Source organism: Camelus bactrianus, chromosome 30 (assembly GCF_048773025.1).
Source record: "Camelus bactrianus isolate YW-2024 breed Bactrian camel chromosome 30, ASM4877302v1, whole genome shotgun sequence".
NCBI classification, from domain to species: domain Eukaryota; kingdom Metazoa; phylum Chordata; class Mammalia; order Artiodactyla; family Camelidae; genus Camelus; species Camelus bactrianus.
In genome coordinates this window covers 20,280,619-20,299,622 of record NC_133568.1, presented here as the reverse complement: position 1 = coordinate 20,299,622, position 19,004 = coordinate 20,280,619, and the positions used below count along the sequence as shown (strand labels likewise).

At 42.9% G+C, this 19,004-nt stretch overlaps 1 protein-coding gene across 1 annotated transcript in view; it reads right to left on the bottom strand.

The window, feature by feature from the left end:
• The window catches only part of PHLPP1 (PH domain and leucine rich repeat protein phosphatase 1), a 186,471-nt gene continuing 167,467 nt past the window's right edge, over nucleotides 1-19,004 (bottom strand). Inside the window, exons 13-17 of the mRNA XM_074355429.1 lie at nucleotides 18,435-18,565; nucleotides 14,540-14,644; nucleotides 7,519-7,713; nucleotides 4,702-4,930; nucleotides 1-2,172 (exon numbers count right to left, since the gene is read on the bottom strand). Of these exons, the coding sequence (XP_074211530.1) occupies nucleotides 1,006-2,172; nucleotides 4,702-4,930; nucleotides 7,519-7,713; nucleotides 14,540-14,644; nucleotides 18,435-18,565 (1,827 nt within the window). The 3' untranslated portion in view covers nucleotides 1-1,005. The remainder of the gene's footprint in view (nucleotides 2,173-4,701; nucleotides 4,931-7,518; nucleotides 7,714-14,539; nucleotides 14,645-18,434; nucleotides 18,566-19,004) is intronic.

Sequence of the window (19,004 nt, the reverse complement as noted above, 5' to 3'; positions counted from 1 at the left end):
TTGTAAATTTTATATTTATTATAACAAAAATTATGACATGTTCATTTGTGCATTCTGCTTTAATATAACTCTTGGTATGTAAATGATCTAACTGAACTCTATACAATCATGCTGATTGTGGCAGCAATAAGGAACACAATTAAAAAGTGTCTGCAAAAGTCAAGGGCTGGGTGGAAACAGGAGAGGAAGAAGAAGTTCAGAGGCCCCTCGGGTGCAGGGTCATTTCCACTGGCCTAAGATCCACCGTGTTTGAACAGCGATGCTCTTAGCTGCTTAGGCTCATCGTGTAATGCATGAAAAAGGGGGGGGGGGGGAGGTGGGCGTGGGCAGGAAGGCACATCAGAGGGGGCGGAGGGTCAGTTGTTCAGGCTGTGTCCCTTATGCCAAAACTACAAAACATTTGAAGCGTCACTATACAACACTGAGCTATTTACAGTAGAAATTTCTCAATCAACTGTTCTCTCAGAGAAAATTAGTGAATCCCAGTGACTTAAGTCACCTGACAGAGTAAAGCAACTCCTAGGAGTTAGTCTCCATATTCTACAAATGTCTATCATTTTCAAGACAAAAAAAAAAAAAAAAAAAAGGCCTTCCCCCCTGCCAAATACAGAATTACAATATTATTAAATCATTTAGCACTGGCAACCTGCCCTGCCTTCCAAACAAACAAAACAACAAAAAGCCATTTTAAAAAATATTACATTATCATTAACTGTTTCTCTGTAATATATTAAACCTTTTGTTCTTTGTCTTTACACATCTGATATGTTAGGGGAAGAAGTTAACAAATTTAAATCATATTGGTAAAGCATCACTAGAAGAAAAAGTGGTAATTATTTAAAAAGTGACCAACAGAAGGGGAACCCAGCGACTAGCTGCAAAGACAGGTGGGCAAAGCGTCTGGGGGAAGGGCGTGGAGTAAACCCCTGGTTTAATGTGAGCCTGGGAGACTCTTGCAACTCAGTCTTTCTTGGTTAGTTTATTTGTGAACTGCACTCGGGTGGGTCAGAGCGGTGTGTCACAGCAGTCTGGCAGCTGCTCGGCCGCGCACTGCCGCTGCGGCTGCTGCAGGTGTAGCTGGGACGGCGGCGGCGGCGGCTGCTGCTGCTGCTGGTGGTGTTTCATGATCTCCTTGACCTCCTCCTCCAGCTCTGGCGGAATGATGAACTGGTCATCAGGGTCCGGCTGAGCCGGGGCTGCGAAATAGCCGCCCGGCTTGCGGAGAGGCGCGTCCGTGGCCACCTCTATCACGTTGTGGCTCCTTTCCTGCGGCGCCACCGAGCCGTTAGGCCGCCGGCGCCCCATGGTCCCCACGGCGGCAAAGTCCGCCTTTCTGGGCAGACCCGGCTCGTCCTCGTTGGCGCTGATGACGATGCCCTCGTCGCTGGCCTCGGCCGGCACCTGGAGCAGGTGCTGCTGTCTCTCCTTTTCCTTGGCCCGGCTGCAGTGGATGTCCACCTCCACCTCCACCCGGCTGCCGTTGCTGAAGACGCCCTCGATCGGCTCTTCGTCGTCACTGTCGAGGCCGTTGTCGGAGAAGGCGCTGGAGAAAGTGGCGCTGGACAGCTGGCGCTGGAAGGAGTTGGACAGGCAGACGGGGTGGAGCGTGCAGCGCGGCTCGCTGGGGTAGGCGGGGCTGCTCTCGCTCAGGGCTCCCGGCGCGGGCTCGTCCGAGGCCGTGGACCCCACCTCGCTGCTCATCTCCGACGTGGAGAGCTCGCTGCTGATCTCCGAGGCCATGCCGCTGCTGGAGGACGGCACGCCCAGCCCGTCGGATGGCCGGTCCTTGATCACCATGCTGACGGACGGAGGGAAGATGCCGGGGCTGGGCGGCGGGACGGCCCCGCCGGCGCCGAGCTCGCAGCAGCAGAAGCTGTCCTCCGTGACGCTGAGCTGCACCACCACGGCGCTGATGCTGTCGTGGCAGCCGTAGCTCTGCGCCAGGCTGCACAGCTTCTTGGCGGCAGCCAGGGCGTCGGGCACGTTGCGCACGGCCCCCACCGCCTCCTCGATGGACAGGCTGTCCCACAAGCCCTTACTACCCAGGATGAAGAACTCGTCCTGCGGGGTCAGGGGCACGGACTGCACGTGGGGGCGGGGCACCACGCTGGGGTGGAGGAAGGTGTAGCCCAGGATGCGCGTGGACTCGGTCACTCCATTCACTTTGCCATCCTGGAAAAAGACGAGTTTCCAAACAGACATTAATGTGGAGCACATGTGGTAATTTGCAGCTTCCTTAGGGCCTCCTGTCCAGGGGACCCCAGGGAGAGTACTGTGGGGTCCACAGAGGGAGGGACTGCTCACCCTCTGGTGAGTGGTTAATGTCCACCTGTCATCAGAAACTGGGCCAGAAACCCAGGCAGGTAAGGAGCCGGAGGGACAAATGGAAAGTATTTCAGTTATTCCCTTTACTGGGACCGTCTATCTAAAAGCAAGCCATCATCCAGCGGGACAAGCAACATGGCTTCTCCTGCAACCCACAGCCGTCCAGGGAGGAAGAGCCCTGCTGAATAAGCCAGTGCCAGGCAGACACCAGAGGCAGGGCTGGTTCAGGATGACGCCCCTAAACCGTCGTTCACTCTCCAAAGCACCAGGGAAGGAGTGTCTGAAGGTCCAGAAATGAGGAAAGAGACATTATTTTAAACTGAAGAAGGTTAAAAAAAAATGGCGGAGAAAATCTTGGTGCGACTAGCTGGGTACAAAGGGACACATCGGAGAGGCTGATGCTAAAGGTGCCGTGCCCGCTCCTCTCACTTCCCTGAACTTGCTTCCCTGGTGGCAAATGGACAAGATGAAGCCTCCCTGTCAGTCCAGCTCACACCACTGAAGCTATGGATCAAAGTTTCAGACCCCGGGCCAGTAGAAAGGCCTTTACGCTGAAGCTGGAGGAGAGGAGGGGAGATGGCCCATGGGGCTGCCCGGGTCTTTTCTCTTCAAGTTGGAGGCGCTCAGGTCCACCATGTGCAGCTACATGCCCCTAATTTTAACACCTTTTCCAGAGGGGGCTCCATTAGGACAAATGCAACTTTTACGTGTGTCTGGGATAAGGTAATAGAGATGGTGTCATCATCTCCCTTGAAATAAGTGTTTCTTTCAGAGAATATCAATTTCCTTCCAACGTTACCCTCTTCCTTCATTTGGGAGTGCCTGCCCCAACTCCACACCCAACCCTGCCATGCCACACGTACAAGCAGGCAGCACGCTTAGAGGGAAAATTATTAAAATGGGCTTCAAACATGATTTTCAACTCCCTCAATTCTCCTAATATAATTTGTTCTCCCCCAAAGTGTGGAATTTGGCAAAAATTATCCTCGCTGTTCTGCTCTACCCTTTCGATCTCACCCCATCGAATCAATGGTTTCATGTATGGTGTGTGTTTTGGGGACATAACCTCAAGGCAGAGAAATTTAAAAAACCAATGCAGCAATGCAGACAAAGTGAGGAAGGAGGAGGCAGAGGAAATGTCTGAAGCACAAACTGTGATGCATTTATGTAGCAGAAATGGTTAATCTTAGCATCGTGTAATGTTGAACACTGAATTCAACACATTTACTAATTTAATTCAGTCCTATCTTAGACTGTCTTTGCTCTCTGCATAGTGCTTAGCATCCATTTTAATGCTCTCTGCTCTTAGAACAGACAGGGACCTAAAATTGACACACAGACATACTCCTTCCCCCAGACTATCTTTCAGGCCCTTACAAGGCCTACCCGGAGTCAGCCTTTTTCTCTACTGAACTGCAAATGTTACCACTGTCTGTCTGAGCTGCAAGTGGTACATGGGTTTTACCAACAAGACAAGACTGGACACCTTCCGTGGGCAGATGTGTGTGTGGGGATGACTTCTGTACTCACATCGCTGCACCGGCACTCAGCAGGTGATCCACACTGCAGGATGAACTAGTTAACGCAGTGAAGCTCCCCGAGCCCACTTTGGAAGACGCGCTGTAACGAATCCTGTATAATACAGATGGACTCCAGGGTTTTTCACCAGTGGCATGCGTGACATTTTGGGCCAAATAATTCTTTGCTGTGGGGTTGCCTTGCACACTGTAGGATGTTTAGTGGCATCTCTGGCCTCTGCCTACTACAAGCCAAAAGCTCTCTCTGCCCCAGCTGTGACAACAAAACTGTCTCCGGATGTTACCTAATGTCTTGTTGGGGGGAAATGGCCCCTGGTTGAGAACCACTCACTGCCTTACTCAAATGGAGCAGGAGGCATGAACCACAATAACTAGTTACATTTACACAGATAGGCACACTAACCTTGTAAGACAGGGCAGATACCTTACTATTCCTACTTTACAGATGAGGAAAACTGAGGCTTAGAGGTTTAAAGGTCATAGCCCGGAAGCGGCAGAGCTAGGGCAGGCGTTCCATCGGTGTGACTTCAGGGGTGGGGTCCTCGCCCACCACACCAGGCCTGCGCAGAGCGGCTGTGAGGGGTCAGACAGGGTAACGACACGAAGTGCTTGGCACAGCCCCTGGGACGGAGAGGCCACTGACAAATGTTTTATTATTCTGAGCATTATAATGCGTTCAGATATAGCATACACGGACGTTGCTTTGTGACACTGTGGATTTGGAATTTTAATTTTAAACCAACTTCAAAGAATGCCCTTTGGAGAGAAATGCTCCCCAACAGCTGGTTCTGCCACGAGCCCGTCCTCCCCCATCCAGAGGAAAATCGCTCTTCCTCACCTCAGTGATGATGGCCTTGTGCTGTTTAATTCTCTTCAGTTCTTCTTCACAGCTCATGATGTACGATCTGGACAGAGGCAGCGGCTTCCCATTCCGACAGAGGACTGTTTGGCACTTGCCCACGTTAGCAGAGGTCAAGGTGAAAGGCCCTCCAGGGTCCACAGGGTCGTGCTTGATGTGACAAAGGACAGCAGCACCTCCAAGTTTCTGCCCAGCAGTTCCAAGCTTCCTGGAATCCGAAGAGAGGGGTAGAAACCCAAACCCAAGCCGTCACGTGTAGTTTTGGTCATGTGACAGGAAGGCTGCACTACGGGGCAGGGACAGGAGGGAAAACAGAACCTGGGGCTCCACTCGGCCTCTTTCACCAAAACAGGCACTGCTCAACTCGGGAAAAGGGCCTGAGGAATCCGACACACACGTCCACACAGAGAGATGTCTGCTCAGGCCTGGGGCGAGCGTCACTTGACCACTAAAAGCCCAGGAGTGGATGTGGAATAAAGGAGCCCTGATCCCGCTGCGTCTACCCTGCTACTCCCGTATCGGCGTCCTCCAGACACAGTGGGAATGACCACTCCTTTCCTCATCCACTAAGCCTCCTCTGCTCCCGGGAGCGGACAACTGCAGGGACCACGTAACAGGGGCCTCACACTACCCCCACCAACCAATCTCTCCCCTTCATAAGGATGTTTGCTGGTACGAGCGTTCAAGTATTGGACCATTCATGTTCTTGTCCTACACAGTGAAGGCTTTCTGGATCAATAATGCCTGTTTTAGAATATCCACAGAAAGGATATTCCAGCCATCAAGCTCCCAAGTGCTTTTACTCCCGACCAGTAGTCCACACACCAACTGAATACACAATGCATCTGCAAGTTGTGACCATCAGAAGGACCTAAGATCTCCTGTCACAAGCCCCACAGAGGGCAGTGCCTCTCAGACTCATCCTGAGTGGTACAGGAGCCAAGAAGGTTCAGACAGACAGACTCCTCTGTTAATAGGGCAGACCCTCAGGTCCGGTCAGCTCACATCACCTGTCTAGGTTATGCAAGGGGCAACACTAGTGATGGAAATCAGGGCTGCCTATCACACGCATTAGGATGTCGTGCTCAGAGAACATACAGTTCTCTCAAGGACTGAAAAGATCATCTCACATCCCATATCCCATTAACCAAATAGGGAAAATAAGAGGCATACAAATGACCTGGAGATGGGCTGACAATTCGGGTCTCTAAACTCCAACTTCTGCACACCTATGATCGGACCTGGCTTTACGCCCTGCCAAGGAAGCACTACTTTCTCCGTGTCAAAGGCACAATGATTCCTCTCAGCAAAGCTAGAAATAGGGCGGCATTTGTGAGAAGTACAGCTAGCAATCAGAGTTTGAGGTTCTTAAGTTCTTAATTCATATCTGGTTCTTGAGGGTCTATAAAAAGCAGACCTCTTAGGGGTGTGTGAAGGGTGTGCGGGGGATGTACGTGTCTGTATGTATAAAATGTGTTTGCCTTTTTCCCCAAAACAAGATGGTGATCAAAACAGAAAAGCACACAGATGTGTAGACAGATGTGCATAGTAGGGCGGACACTGTCCGGAGTCCTACTGCCTGAGGTCCAGTTCTGGCTGCACCACCTTCTAGCTCTTAAAGTGATCTGCTTCACCTCTCTATACCTTGGTTTCTCATCAGTACAGCAAGGATTGTAACATTAACTATCTCACTGGGTAAAATGTATGGCATCAAGGTATTTAGAACAATGACTGATAAATAATATTAAGGACTCACTAAATATCAGCTATTATTGGTATCAATTATTAACTGTACACACCCATTGAGAATCCAAAAGACAGGTGAGTCGAGCAGCAAAGAACCTCACTGGGCCTGCCTCTACTGAGCTCTTCAAGAGTGTTCATGACTTAGGGGAATTTTAAAGGCTCCTCTGAACCAGCATTTCTCTAGCAGACACTTTCCACCCTCCTTGCAGAGATACTTCCTTTGGCAGATTATCAAGGGAGAGAAAAAGGAGAGAAAGAGAAAAGCTTGTCATTGTTCCCATGACCTTTAGAGCACTCTCCACTTCCTGGTCCCACAAAAGCAAGTGTCTACAGTACAATATTAATAGGCAACTCCTTTACAGCCTACAAAGCCTTTAAAGTGATAAAAGAGCGAGCAATTCTTTGAATGAGGGAATGCTTATAACACTCAGCCCCCAGAGTTACAAACAACATCCCACAACTTCCACAGTGATCAAAAACTCTAGGGAACGGCCCAGGATTCTACTAGCAACACCGTCTTGAATATTTAATGAGGGGGAAAAACAACATATGAAGAATTATTTAACTCCCAGCCTAAAATTTGATCATCTCAAGTTCATAAAGTTTGGCACTCTCTCAAATCAGTGGCAGTATTTCATAAGCTGAGATGGAAACAGTCCATTTCAAAGAGAAGTCCACACACCTGAAAGTCTAAAGAGTGTCTGGAGCTCACGTGATTTTGGGGTGGAGGGGAAGGAATGTGTCGTAAACAATCTGGTGAAAATCTGGAATCACGACAGGCCTGTGAGATCCAGTTCTAGGAGAAACTGAATTCCTGTCAGTGACTCAGTCTCCTGCAAAGTTGTCTGAACATCACTTTGCAACAGAACACAGTCCAGCCCTAATACTGGGCAAAACCAAATTGCCTGGATGCATCTTGAATAACCCATATTTAGCAACAGGCTTTGAGATTACGGGGCACCTGTTTTTCTAACTAGAGGGCAAACTCAAAGAAGAGGAAGAAAACACACAGTAGGTGCTCTAACACACAGTAGGTGCTCTGAGTCTTACCTTTGCATAACAATGAACGTATTGACCATGTACTCTTCCTCGTTTTTTGTTTTCTGCAGCTCTTCCGCCAAAATGTCACTCATGGTACACTGGAGAAGGTAGGGCACCTCCACGTTCCGGTCACCATCAAATACACCATACAGGGCCTCCCGGTTGTCACAGAAGTTATTCACTGACAGGGCTGCAACACACAACCTGCAAAGCAAGAATGCTTTTGTGCTAAGCCTCTTCATCTCTCCTTCTCCATGCCCGACACAACTGTGTTTTTTTCAGATTTGCTTAATCCAGGCTTGTCTTTTCCTTTGTGACTCTAGACAGATTAAGAACAGGTAAACTAATCCCAGCTAATTTATACCAACTAATTTCTGTAAGTGGAGAAAAATGATAAGCACATATTGTTGCTTCAAGGATTCCCCCACCCTTCTCCTCTGATGATTTTATTTTTAAATGGCAGGAAAGACAGTAAGAGGCATGGGAAATAATGCCAGATTATGAACACATATGTCCACATTCATTCACAAAACATTTATTAAGGAGAACTTCCACATGGAGCAAAAATGAAGTGACAGCTAAAACACTGCAAAATATTTAAGTATATAAAAACATATGAAAAGTTTCAAACAACTTTAAAAAAGGCAGCACAAAGTATAAACAACAGTACTGCGGCAGAAGACAATAAAGAGTGCAGGTCAGAGAGTGGGCCCGATGCCTGCTCAGCTTACTGCTGGGAAAAGTTCTGGGCTGCAGCACCGGGAGGAGAAACCCACGTGGAGCCTGGAGGTCTCCCTCAGTTGAGGCAGGATGAGGCAGGCAGAGGCCACAGGCAGAAGACTGGTGGCAGGACAGTTGCACAGCGCACTCTGGGGGCCCGCAGAGTCTCTCCACTTACTCAAACCACTTCCAAGTTACATAACTGTGTCCCATAAACTGTCTAAAATGAATAAAAGACTAAGGGAAAAATAAAAAGCTACGGCATGAGTAAGGGGTGAGATGACTTTAAAAACCCTAACACACAGGGAGCTGGCGTGTTCAAAAGAGAAGAGAGGCAGACAGAAAACAGTTTTGAAGAATTAATGGCTGAAAATATTTCAAATCTGATGAAAACTATAAACCTACAGACACAAGAAGCTCAACAAACAGTAAGCAAGAGCAAATGAAAAAACTTAACTGAGGTACATCAAAATCAAACTGTTGAAATCCAGGGATAAGGGGGGGGGGGAATAGGAACAACACATCCTGCAGAGGAACAAAGGCACCAATGACAGCAGAGTTCTCATCAGAAACGATGCAGAAGACAGCAGAGCAACATCCTCACCGTACTGATAGGAAAAAACCTGTCAACCTGGATTTCTAAGCCAGTGAAGACAGCTTTCAAAAGTTAAGGTGCAAAAAAGACATTTTCAGACACAAAAATACAACTTTACCGCCAAAGACAGGCACTATAAGAAATGTGAAAGGAAATACATGAAAGAGGAGAGATGATACCACCAGACGGAAGTCTGGATCTATATAAAAGAATGAAGTGTTTTAGAAATGACAAATAGGCGAGTAAACAGAAACATTTTATTTTTCTCATTTTTAAAATCACTTTAGAGCACAATGGGGATATCTGACCCCCAGGAGACACTGTGATTGTCACGACTCGGGGTGGTGATGATATCAGCGTCTAGTGGGTTGGGGCCAGGGGTGTTGCTAAACATCTTACAATGCACAGGATACCCCCTCCTTCCCCTGTCCCCCAACAACAAAGAATTGTCTGGCTCAAAATGTCAATAGTACTGAAGTTGAGAAACACTACTTTAGAAAATAACTGTTTCAAGTAAAAATTATAAGTGTATTCTGGGGTTTATAACAAGTAGAAGTAAAACATATGACAACAATAGCAAGACTAGGAAGAGGGGAAATGGAAGTACAGATGGTAAGGTTCTTACAACATCTGTGACATGGTAGAACACTCCCTGAAGGCAACTGTAATTGACAAGTTAAAGGTTATACTCTAAACCCTAAACAAACCACACATGTACACACACAAGGTAGAATGGATAACAAATAAAGGAGACAAAATGGAATAAGAAATACTCAATCCAAAAGAATGAAGAAAAAGAGAAAAAAGGAATCAAGAACAGATGAGACAAATAGAAAACAAATACTAGTAAACTGGCAGGTTTAAACCTAACCATATCAATAATTTTATTAAATATGAAAATAGTCAAAACATCGCTCAGAAAGAAAGAAAGTCAGATATTGTAAAGTTGTACATGGATTTCTGGCTGTGCAGTGGCTTGGTGCTCCTAACCCTCGTGTTCAAGGGTCAACTGTACTGTGCCAACACTCATCAAAAGAAAGCTGGAGTAGCTACACTAGTACCAGACAAAGTTTATTTCAGTACAAAGAACATTACAAAAACAAAGAGTCATTTCATAATGATGAAGAGGTCAATTCATCACAAAGCTGTAACATTCTAAATGTTTATGCACTTAATAACAGAACTTTGAATTACATGAAGCAAAACCTGATGGAACTACAAGGAGACACAGATAAACCCATAATTATAGTCTCTCAGTCATTGACATTTTTTTGTAGACAGAAAATCAGTAAGGGTATTTACGACTTGAACAACATTATCGATCAACTTGATCTGACCCTACCCAACACTTTTTCCAAATGTACAATGAATATTTACTAAGATAGACCATATTCTGGGCCAGAAAGTGTCTCAATAAGTTTAAAAGATTCAAGTGATTCAAGTTATGTTCTCCAACCAAGTTGCTTAGAAGGAAATTTACAGAAATTCTTTAAATTCTTAGAATATTAATGTCTTAAGCACAAATCAATGACCTGAGCCTAGAAAAGTAAGAGCAAGAACAAACCCAAAGTAAGCTGAAAGGAAATAATAAGAGCAGAAATCAATGAAATATAAACAGAAAAAACTAAAAAACAGGAAAATCAATGAAACTAAAACCTGGTTCTTTGACAATATCAATAAAATTGATAAACCTCAAACTAAATTGATCAGGGTAAAAAGACAAGACAAATGACTTGAATCAGGAATAAGAGAAGGGAGAGATACCACTACAGATCTTACAGACAGTAGAAGGAGAATGGAACATTACATACAAGTTTATGCCAATAAATTTGAAAACTAGATGAAAATGGATAAATTCCTTGAAAGACACAAAATACCAAAATTCATTCAAGAAGAGATAATTAAAGAAATTTTACGTTTAGTTAAAAGCCAAAGAAAGTTCCAGGCCCAGACGGCTTTATTGGTGAATCCTAACAAACATTTAAGGAAAAAATAATATCAATTCTATATAAACTCTTCTAGAAAACTGAAGAAGAGGAAGCACTCCTCATCTCATTTTATGAGGCCATCATTACCCTGATACCAAAACCAGACAAACACCACAAGAAAAGAAAACCACAGGCTAATATCTGTGAATATAGACATGCTCAACAAATTACCAGCAAACCAAAACCAGCAGCATATAAAAATGATAATATATCATGACCATGTGGAATTTACCCTGAAAATGCACAGCTGATTCAACATTTTGAAACTAAGGTAATTCACTACATCAGCAGGCTAAGAAAGGAAAAATACAATCATCTCAACTGATGCAGAAAAAGCCTATGACAAAATGTGACCACGCGTTATAAAAATTTTTAGCAAACTAGGAACAGAAGGGAATTTTCTTAACTTGATAAAGGAAGTCTACAAAAATACCTTCAACTAACATCACACTTAATTGTGAAAGAATACATTCTCACCAAGGAAGATAGAAGGATGGGTGGGAGGCATGTGAACAGATGATCAACAAGCATCAGTCATTAGGGAAATAAAAATTAAAACCACAATGAAATACTGCTGTTAGAATGGCCAGAACCACCACTGATCTTACAAGTATTGGTGGGGATGGGGAGCAACTAGAACTCTCATTCACTGCTGCTGGGAATACAAAATTAAATATACACTTATCATATGACTCAGCAATCCTCCTTGCAGGTATTTATCTAAGAGAAATGAAAACTATGTTCACACAAAAACCCATATGCAGGTTTATATGTTTATAGAACTTTTGTTTGTATTTGCTTAAAATTAGGAACAATCTAAATCATTTATCCTTCAAAAAGTAAATGGATAAACAATATATTCATGCAATGCAATAATACTCAGCAACAAAAAGGAACAAATTACTCACATAGGCAACATCACAAATGAATCAAAAATGCATTATGCTAAGCGAAAGAAGCTAGACTGAGAAGGCTATATACTGTATAATTCCATTTATATGACATTCTAGGAAAGGCAAAACTAATGGAACAAAGAACAGATCAGGAGTTGCCAGAGGCTTGGAGTGAGGAAAAGGACTGACGACAGAGGGACGTGGGGGAATTTTCTATAACTTGATTACGGTGGTGGTCACACAATGACACTCTTTCAGCAAAACTTGCAGAGCTGTACACTAAGAAAGGTGAATTTCGCTGAAAATAAATTGTATCTTCTTACTGAATATAAATTAATGAAAAGAAAAAAGTTATTAAGCACCTGACATGTATCATGGCTAGGTAACAGAGATATGAACCTGAAAATATAATTCCTGACCTTAAGGAGTTTGGGGATAAATAACAATATAAATAATCATTATCACTAATAGTAATAGTAGCTAACACTTAAACAGAGATAACTATATAGTACATGTTATTCTAAGTTCTTCGCATCTGTAATCAGGGGATCCTTAAAATAATCCTGTGAGGACAGTAGTATTTTTAGTTCCATTTTACAGACGAGGAAATCAAGCCAAAGACAGGATGAGTAGCTGCCCAAGGTCACACAGCAAAAAAGTACAGAGCCCAGAGTCAAAGCCAGGCAGTCTGGCTCTTACCTAAGTACTTTGAAATTCTTGCCTCCATTTATTAAGAAAACGAAGTCATCCAAAGTTATATGACAATTAGTGGCAAAGTAAAATTTAATAATATAATATTTAATCATCTTATAATTCTGCCATCCTTCTTTAAGCTCCCCTTGCTAGTCAGAGTGGGAGGGTATGAAAAAAAAACGTATTTTGAAAGTACAGTAGTGATTCTTCATTTCCACTGGAGCTTTCTGTTGGTTTTTCAGTCTGAGGAAGAACCTAAATTATCCAATTGCAGCTCCCTGCTTGGGTTTCCCAAAAGATCTGAAACGACCGGAGAGGGAGGCAACATGGCGCTGGTAACCATGGAGAAAGTGGGGGGTGGGGAGAAGAGAAGAGGTGCTCATTGAGATTTGGGGGCAGGGACCACAGCAGTTCTCTTTCCTTCAAAGCAGCAAGCTTCTTGTTTATGTTTCTACTTTACATACAGTTTAAAAAGAAAACTCTTGAGAAACTTCTGCTGGCAAAACCAAAGGGTGAAAAAGCAAGGGGAAGTAAAGTGAAGACCAGAGATGGCTTCGGACTTCTGAGGTGCTGGTAATGATCTGTTTTCTGATCTAGGTGGTGGTTCATAGAGTTGTATGCTTATTGTTTATCTTATGCTTCAATATAACAAAAAGTTTAAAAAAAGGAATTGTGAAAGGGGGAATTATGTAAAAAAAAATGGAATTGATGATTGCTTCATTAACATATATGAGTAGATAATACATTTTAATATCCACAGATGTTTTAGAAACCAATCTTGTATTTCGTATCAGTGTTCTGGAATTAGAAAGCAGTTTCACATACTAGTGTTTTTAAGTATGACACAAGATCTTTTAATCTAAAAAGAAAGCTCTCTAGGAAGGAACTCTGAGTGCTCCAAAGAATATGTAGTTTCTTCCCCTCTCCCCCACATACAATGATAAACAATGCAAAGTACACAGAAATAGTGCAGCCATTAAAGCCCAGGCACAAATGGTTATTCCGCCCTTTTCTGGGGCAAATGGAATAGAGGTATTGAAATGAGGGCTATGTCCTCTCTGGACAGCACAACGTCAGATCACAGTCTTAGGAAAAGAGGAGAGGATCATTGTGTCAGACCCACAGCTTGAGCTGATTCTGCTTTCTGTCCCAGGGAAAAGCAGTCAGCCTGGCAAGCACAATTCCACCTTCTATTTTCCATGGAAAGTGTTCAAGCTCGTCAGTAGTTCTCAGTCCTGGATGCACATCAGAATCACCTGGGGACTTTAAAGCATTCTGATTTCAGGGCTTAGGCTGGAGAACGTTCTTTAAAGTTCCTCACTTGACTGAGTCTAATGGGCACTCAGGCTTGAATGATCATGTTAGCTATTATGGGATCATCCTCCACTTTCTTTTTCTTCCCCTGCTCTCAATATTTTATGATGTTCTTATATCTTAGCTAATTGAACTATGGCTATTCTAATTTATAGGACCCTTTCCTTTTCTAGTACTGATTCTTAGCACCCCTTCATAAAAAGCAAGCAAGTCTGAAGAGCTTGATTATAGTTCTCAGGAAATGAACATCTACATCTAAGACAGGGAAGGCTGGTGAAAATAAAGAAGAAAAAGAAATTAAGAGGGACAAGACCTGGTGGCAAGACAAGTAGCTGACATTACAGGAGAAGGACATCAAACTCCTGACAAACTAATTTAGACTATAAAAAACAGCTCCACAGAAACACCAACTGGTCAATAACGTAAGGGATCCTGAATATGGATAATCGAGGCGACTTCTATTCCTTTAGTACTATCCCTGTTTTGCTTGGTAAACAGGCTTCAGAGAAAGATAAAGGGGCTTTTCAAAAGAGCAGGGATGCATTTCAATACTTATGCCTTCTCTAAACACTGGAGTCTCACATAGACATAATGTGTCAGTTACACCGTCTCCTAGCAACATCTCTCACAAAGAGAGAGTATGTGATGCCAAGCAGGGCTTAGCTTAACGTTCCAAAGTAAGTCATGAGGTGGCCTCACTCTGGGGAAACATGCTCAAACAAATGTGACTCGGGCAAAGTGTGTGCTAGCACTGGGCTTTCTTCTGCACAGCTAAAGCAGGGAGGCGGGTGGGAGGCAGATCTCACTCCAAAGTTTCACCCACTTACTTGTTTTTCACCCCTGAAGCTTCGGTGTAGCCATGGCTCCATACAGCTGGGGCTCCAGATGCATCTCCTGCCGAAGGCTGATCAATCTTGAAACAGCGGATGTTACTAACCAGAGAGATGGAGGGGACAGGAATCATTAAAATGGAACATGTGTAAACTGCTACCTCTATCTGAGAAATGAAAAACACCTAAGCACTCTGTACTTACCATTTCTTACTGGGCTTAATGAGTCTGAAATACTTAGCAGCAACAAGAACTAGCTACTCATCATCATGAAAGTAAAGGGGCATATATACAGAGAATGAAAAATTGGTCTTTATCAGCATTGAATGGCGGTTATTAGAGACTTTCACACTCACTGCCCTAGACGGCTGCTCTCTCCTGGGAATGAAAGGGACAGTTCTCAATCTTGCCACGAGAAGAGAAAGTTTAATTGTTAAGTTACACATATTTTGACAACATAAAACCTAGATTTGAAAAGAACAAAACCTAAGCCACAACTGTACTGTGTTTGGATGATGTGAGAAGTTCATTCTCAAATCCAATTTCTGCCCACATCACCCCTTCAAATACTCCACAAATATGACTGGGGACTTGCCATATTCTGAAGCTTCCAATTCTTCCCTCACTTGCACAGCCAAACATGCTGAGACCAACATCATAAAATTATGAAGCAAATGAGGGGCAATCAATAAATTACACATTACCTACATATATAGAAACCAAGAGGCAAATTCTCTCACCTAAGCTCTCATAGGCCATATTTGGTCCAACAGGACCCAGGGTAGAAATACTCAAAAGTGTGAACTCTCAAATGGCGTTCATGAAAAACCAGCCTGCTAGAAAGCACCCAGAGCCCGCACACAGGAAGTCATACAGATATGAAGCAGAGTTTTAAGAGGCTGCCTACCACATGGTGAGATAAACCCTGCTTACTTGTAAACTGCCACTAGTTTTTCCCCCTTATTACTTAAAGAAGAGAAACAACATATGTACAATCTCTTAACTTAAACAACACCTAAACACTTCTTTCACGACCCCAAGAATCTGTTATTTGTTCATTAACTCCAAAATATAATAAATACTCAAGACCCTTCCTAAGAACCACTCAATTCAGAAGTAAATCAATGTCCAATAGTATTCACTTTGATTCCAGAAATAGCTGATGGCAATTTCTTTGAAATTTAAATATATTTTGCTTAAGAAAAGTTTCTACTCTCAATTACCAGCGAACATTCACTTTCCCCTTTATCCTAAAAAGCCAAAAAAAAAAAAAAAAAAATCATAGATGGTGCCAGTAGGAAATCCCGAAATCAAATACCTCATTTTGCATCAGGGCTACATATATCCTCTTTTCAAACCTACGAATAAAAGGGGCATTAAAAAAGATACGCTGCTGTTATCTGCTTCCCATACGACCTGGTACCAAATTTTATCCACGTGCAATGGTAAGCAATGCAATGGGCTTCTTACAGCATATCTTATGGCTCTCACTACATTTTTGCTAACTTTCTGAATTCTAGAGAAAAATGGAAGGCTCATTTCTGGAGGCATTTCTATTTTTTACAGAACATAGTGCCTTCAAAGAAATAATTCCACTTCCTAGCCTTATTATTAAAGAAAAAAACAATCCTTAAACTCCCCCATAATCCTTTCTAGTGAAGCAGCAGTTTCTCATTCTCTGCCTAGTTGAATACAGGGTGACTGAGCAGCTGTCTGAAGTGATCTGAATGTTGACTCTCATCTTGAAATGAGTCTGAGAGAATCTGGGAGCCGGAGCTCAGCCACACAGGAGAGTCACCATGTGGACTGACCCTGGCTCATGCAGAACAAACAGGCCAACCCTCTGGGCATAAATAGTACATTAGATATGGAAACTCCCCAGGGTTATTAAGAAGCCACAACCTGCTAGATATTAAACAGAGCACACAGCTGCTTCACTGCACTAGCTCCAGTTACTCCAGGAACACGTACCCTTTGGCAGATATTTAACAGATAATGTCTCATGTCTATATAATAGTGGGGCCATTCTATTATATACATGGTTTTGCACCTTTTTTCTAATTACATCATGAACATTTCCCCAGGTCATTTTATATTCATCCTAAATATAATTAGAAATATCTTGATGACTATCTCCGTACATAAAATAAATATTAGCATATTTCTGATTAATTTGTAGAATACATTTTTTTTGCCACATAAAACCTTGGTCTAAGCATGTGAATATTTTTAAAAGCTTGATACACAGGTCTTCTTAAAAACATTTTATTTTTGCATTGACGCATAGTTGACTTACATTGTTGGCCAATAGTTTTTAAGAAAAGTTGTATCAATTTATAATCCTCCAGCAGCACCAATTTGAGGGGGAAAAAAGTTACCATTTAAATATTTCATCTACTATTTCCTTGATGCACTAATCAGGCTGAACATGATCTTTTCATGTAACTATCTGTACTTCATTTGTTAAATATTAATGTCCTTTGCTCATTCTCTATTTGAGTAGTGTGTACACCATCCTCCTTAACCGAAGAGAAAACTGAGGTCTGGACACACTGAGGGATCTGGACTAAGGCTTCACATACTGAAAAGCAGTGGAGAGAGCCTCGGGCCCCTGTGGCTTCCTTAGAACACTGTACTTAGCCAGGATTCTTCCATCATCTATCGAAGTCAGTCTTCTTATTAAGTACTTAAAATGGCAACAAACAGGCACTAAGAGTAGGCCAACTCCATCCAGGAACCACCTTAGTGATTTGCAAATTTTAGTTTGCGCTGAAGTTTTCGAGAGTATTAACAGACCATTATTAATACCATTCTTTTTAAAATTCCATTCCTTTTCAGTTTTTTCCCTAAGATAATGAAAGATGACTGTCAGTAACAGAAATCACAACAGGGTTTAAGCACAGATGGCACCACAATGTCTAATGTGTGTCAACGTCTAAGACTGTTACTTTAAGACACACTGCAAAAATTTGGAAAATTCAGAAAAGTTTCAAGAAGAAAACAAAGATCACTCGTAATCCTACTATCCAGAGAATAGCACTATTTTAACATTTTGTTTTATATCCTTTCAGGCATTTTCTAAGTGTGCACATGTACACACACACATGCACACATACCATATGCACACAAATTTATTTTGGAAAACGTGGTATTATACTATACAAATTTCCTTGTAAATTTTCTTTTCACCTAATGTCATATGCAGAGATCTTTCAAGTTAGCAATATAATTCTCCATCATTGTTTTTAATGGCTGTATAATATTCAACTGTGGAGCATAACTGAATTCTATTGATAGACATTTAGAATTCTGTGATGAACATTCTTATAAAGACATCCTTCCTACTCAGGGTTCCTTTAACATTTTATGTAACATTTTACATAATGAACTCTAACTTGTTAGTCTCCATCAACATCAGTCATGAGACAGTATCAGTTTCCCAAAACAGGAAGAGAACTTTGCAGGATCTAACTCTCGCACATTCCCAGTTTTGTTTAAATAATCTGAATTTTGGCTCCAATTATTAGCTTCCCCCACATTAGGGATCTCTTTCAAAGTCCTTGTGTAACATCTGCCTTAAGCATCACACCGGGTTATCAGTAACTGACATGTAAGTGTATGTCCTGGTTGTTCCCTGTTCTCTCCTATGTCTCTAAATCCTGTTTTCCTCTTTGTATTATTCTCATCTCTTTTGTCTGGATTCTTTCTCAAAAACTCTCTGAAAGGATACATGAGTATCCAACTCTTTTGACATTTTTCTTGGCTGTCCATCCATTTTGGTGAAGTACAGACTCACGAAACACTTCATATTCCAGTTAGTGTTTTTTACTAAGTGGTAAAGGCCACTTTCAGTGATGAGTGACGGGGCTGCAGCGCTTCACAAAGTACTTACTTGAGCAGCTCCAGGGTTTTGTGATCGAGGGCAAGTCGGGGGTTCCCCGTCAGGTCTAGTTCTTGGAGTTTTGGAGGCAGGTTTTCTGGTAAAGTGACTTCACTCAGCTCGTTGCAGCTCAGGTCCACGCACTGGAAGGACAAGGGGACACAAGAAGACAGGGGCTGGAGAGGCTGCTAGGTGGCTCTGTGCCCCTGCTCGCTGCAGGAGAATCAGTCTGACCACTCACTATACTACGCTGGCCAAACGCAGAGGCTAAGTTTGTCAGCTACTCTGCCATAAACGTTTAAAACAGGCTTTGCTAAATGAAGTTAAAATTTTTACTTTCTTTGAATGACATGGAAAATCTATGTTCCTTGTCCGCCGCAGCTTTAGCCTATTGAGTTGATCTCTGTATTTAAAAATTAAACATTAACTGAAAAATCCTGAAGATAGTCTCTCATATTGCTCACAGTATCTCTGCACCTGTTGTGGCCATGAGGGTTGTATTTACATCAAAATGGAACTTTGAAGGATTTCCTTAAAACAAACAAAAAAAATGTAAAATGAGGACAAGGCAGGGAACAAGTA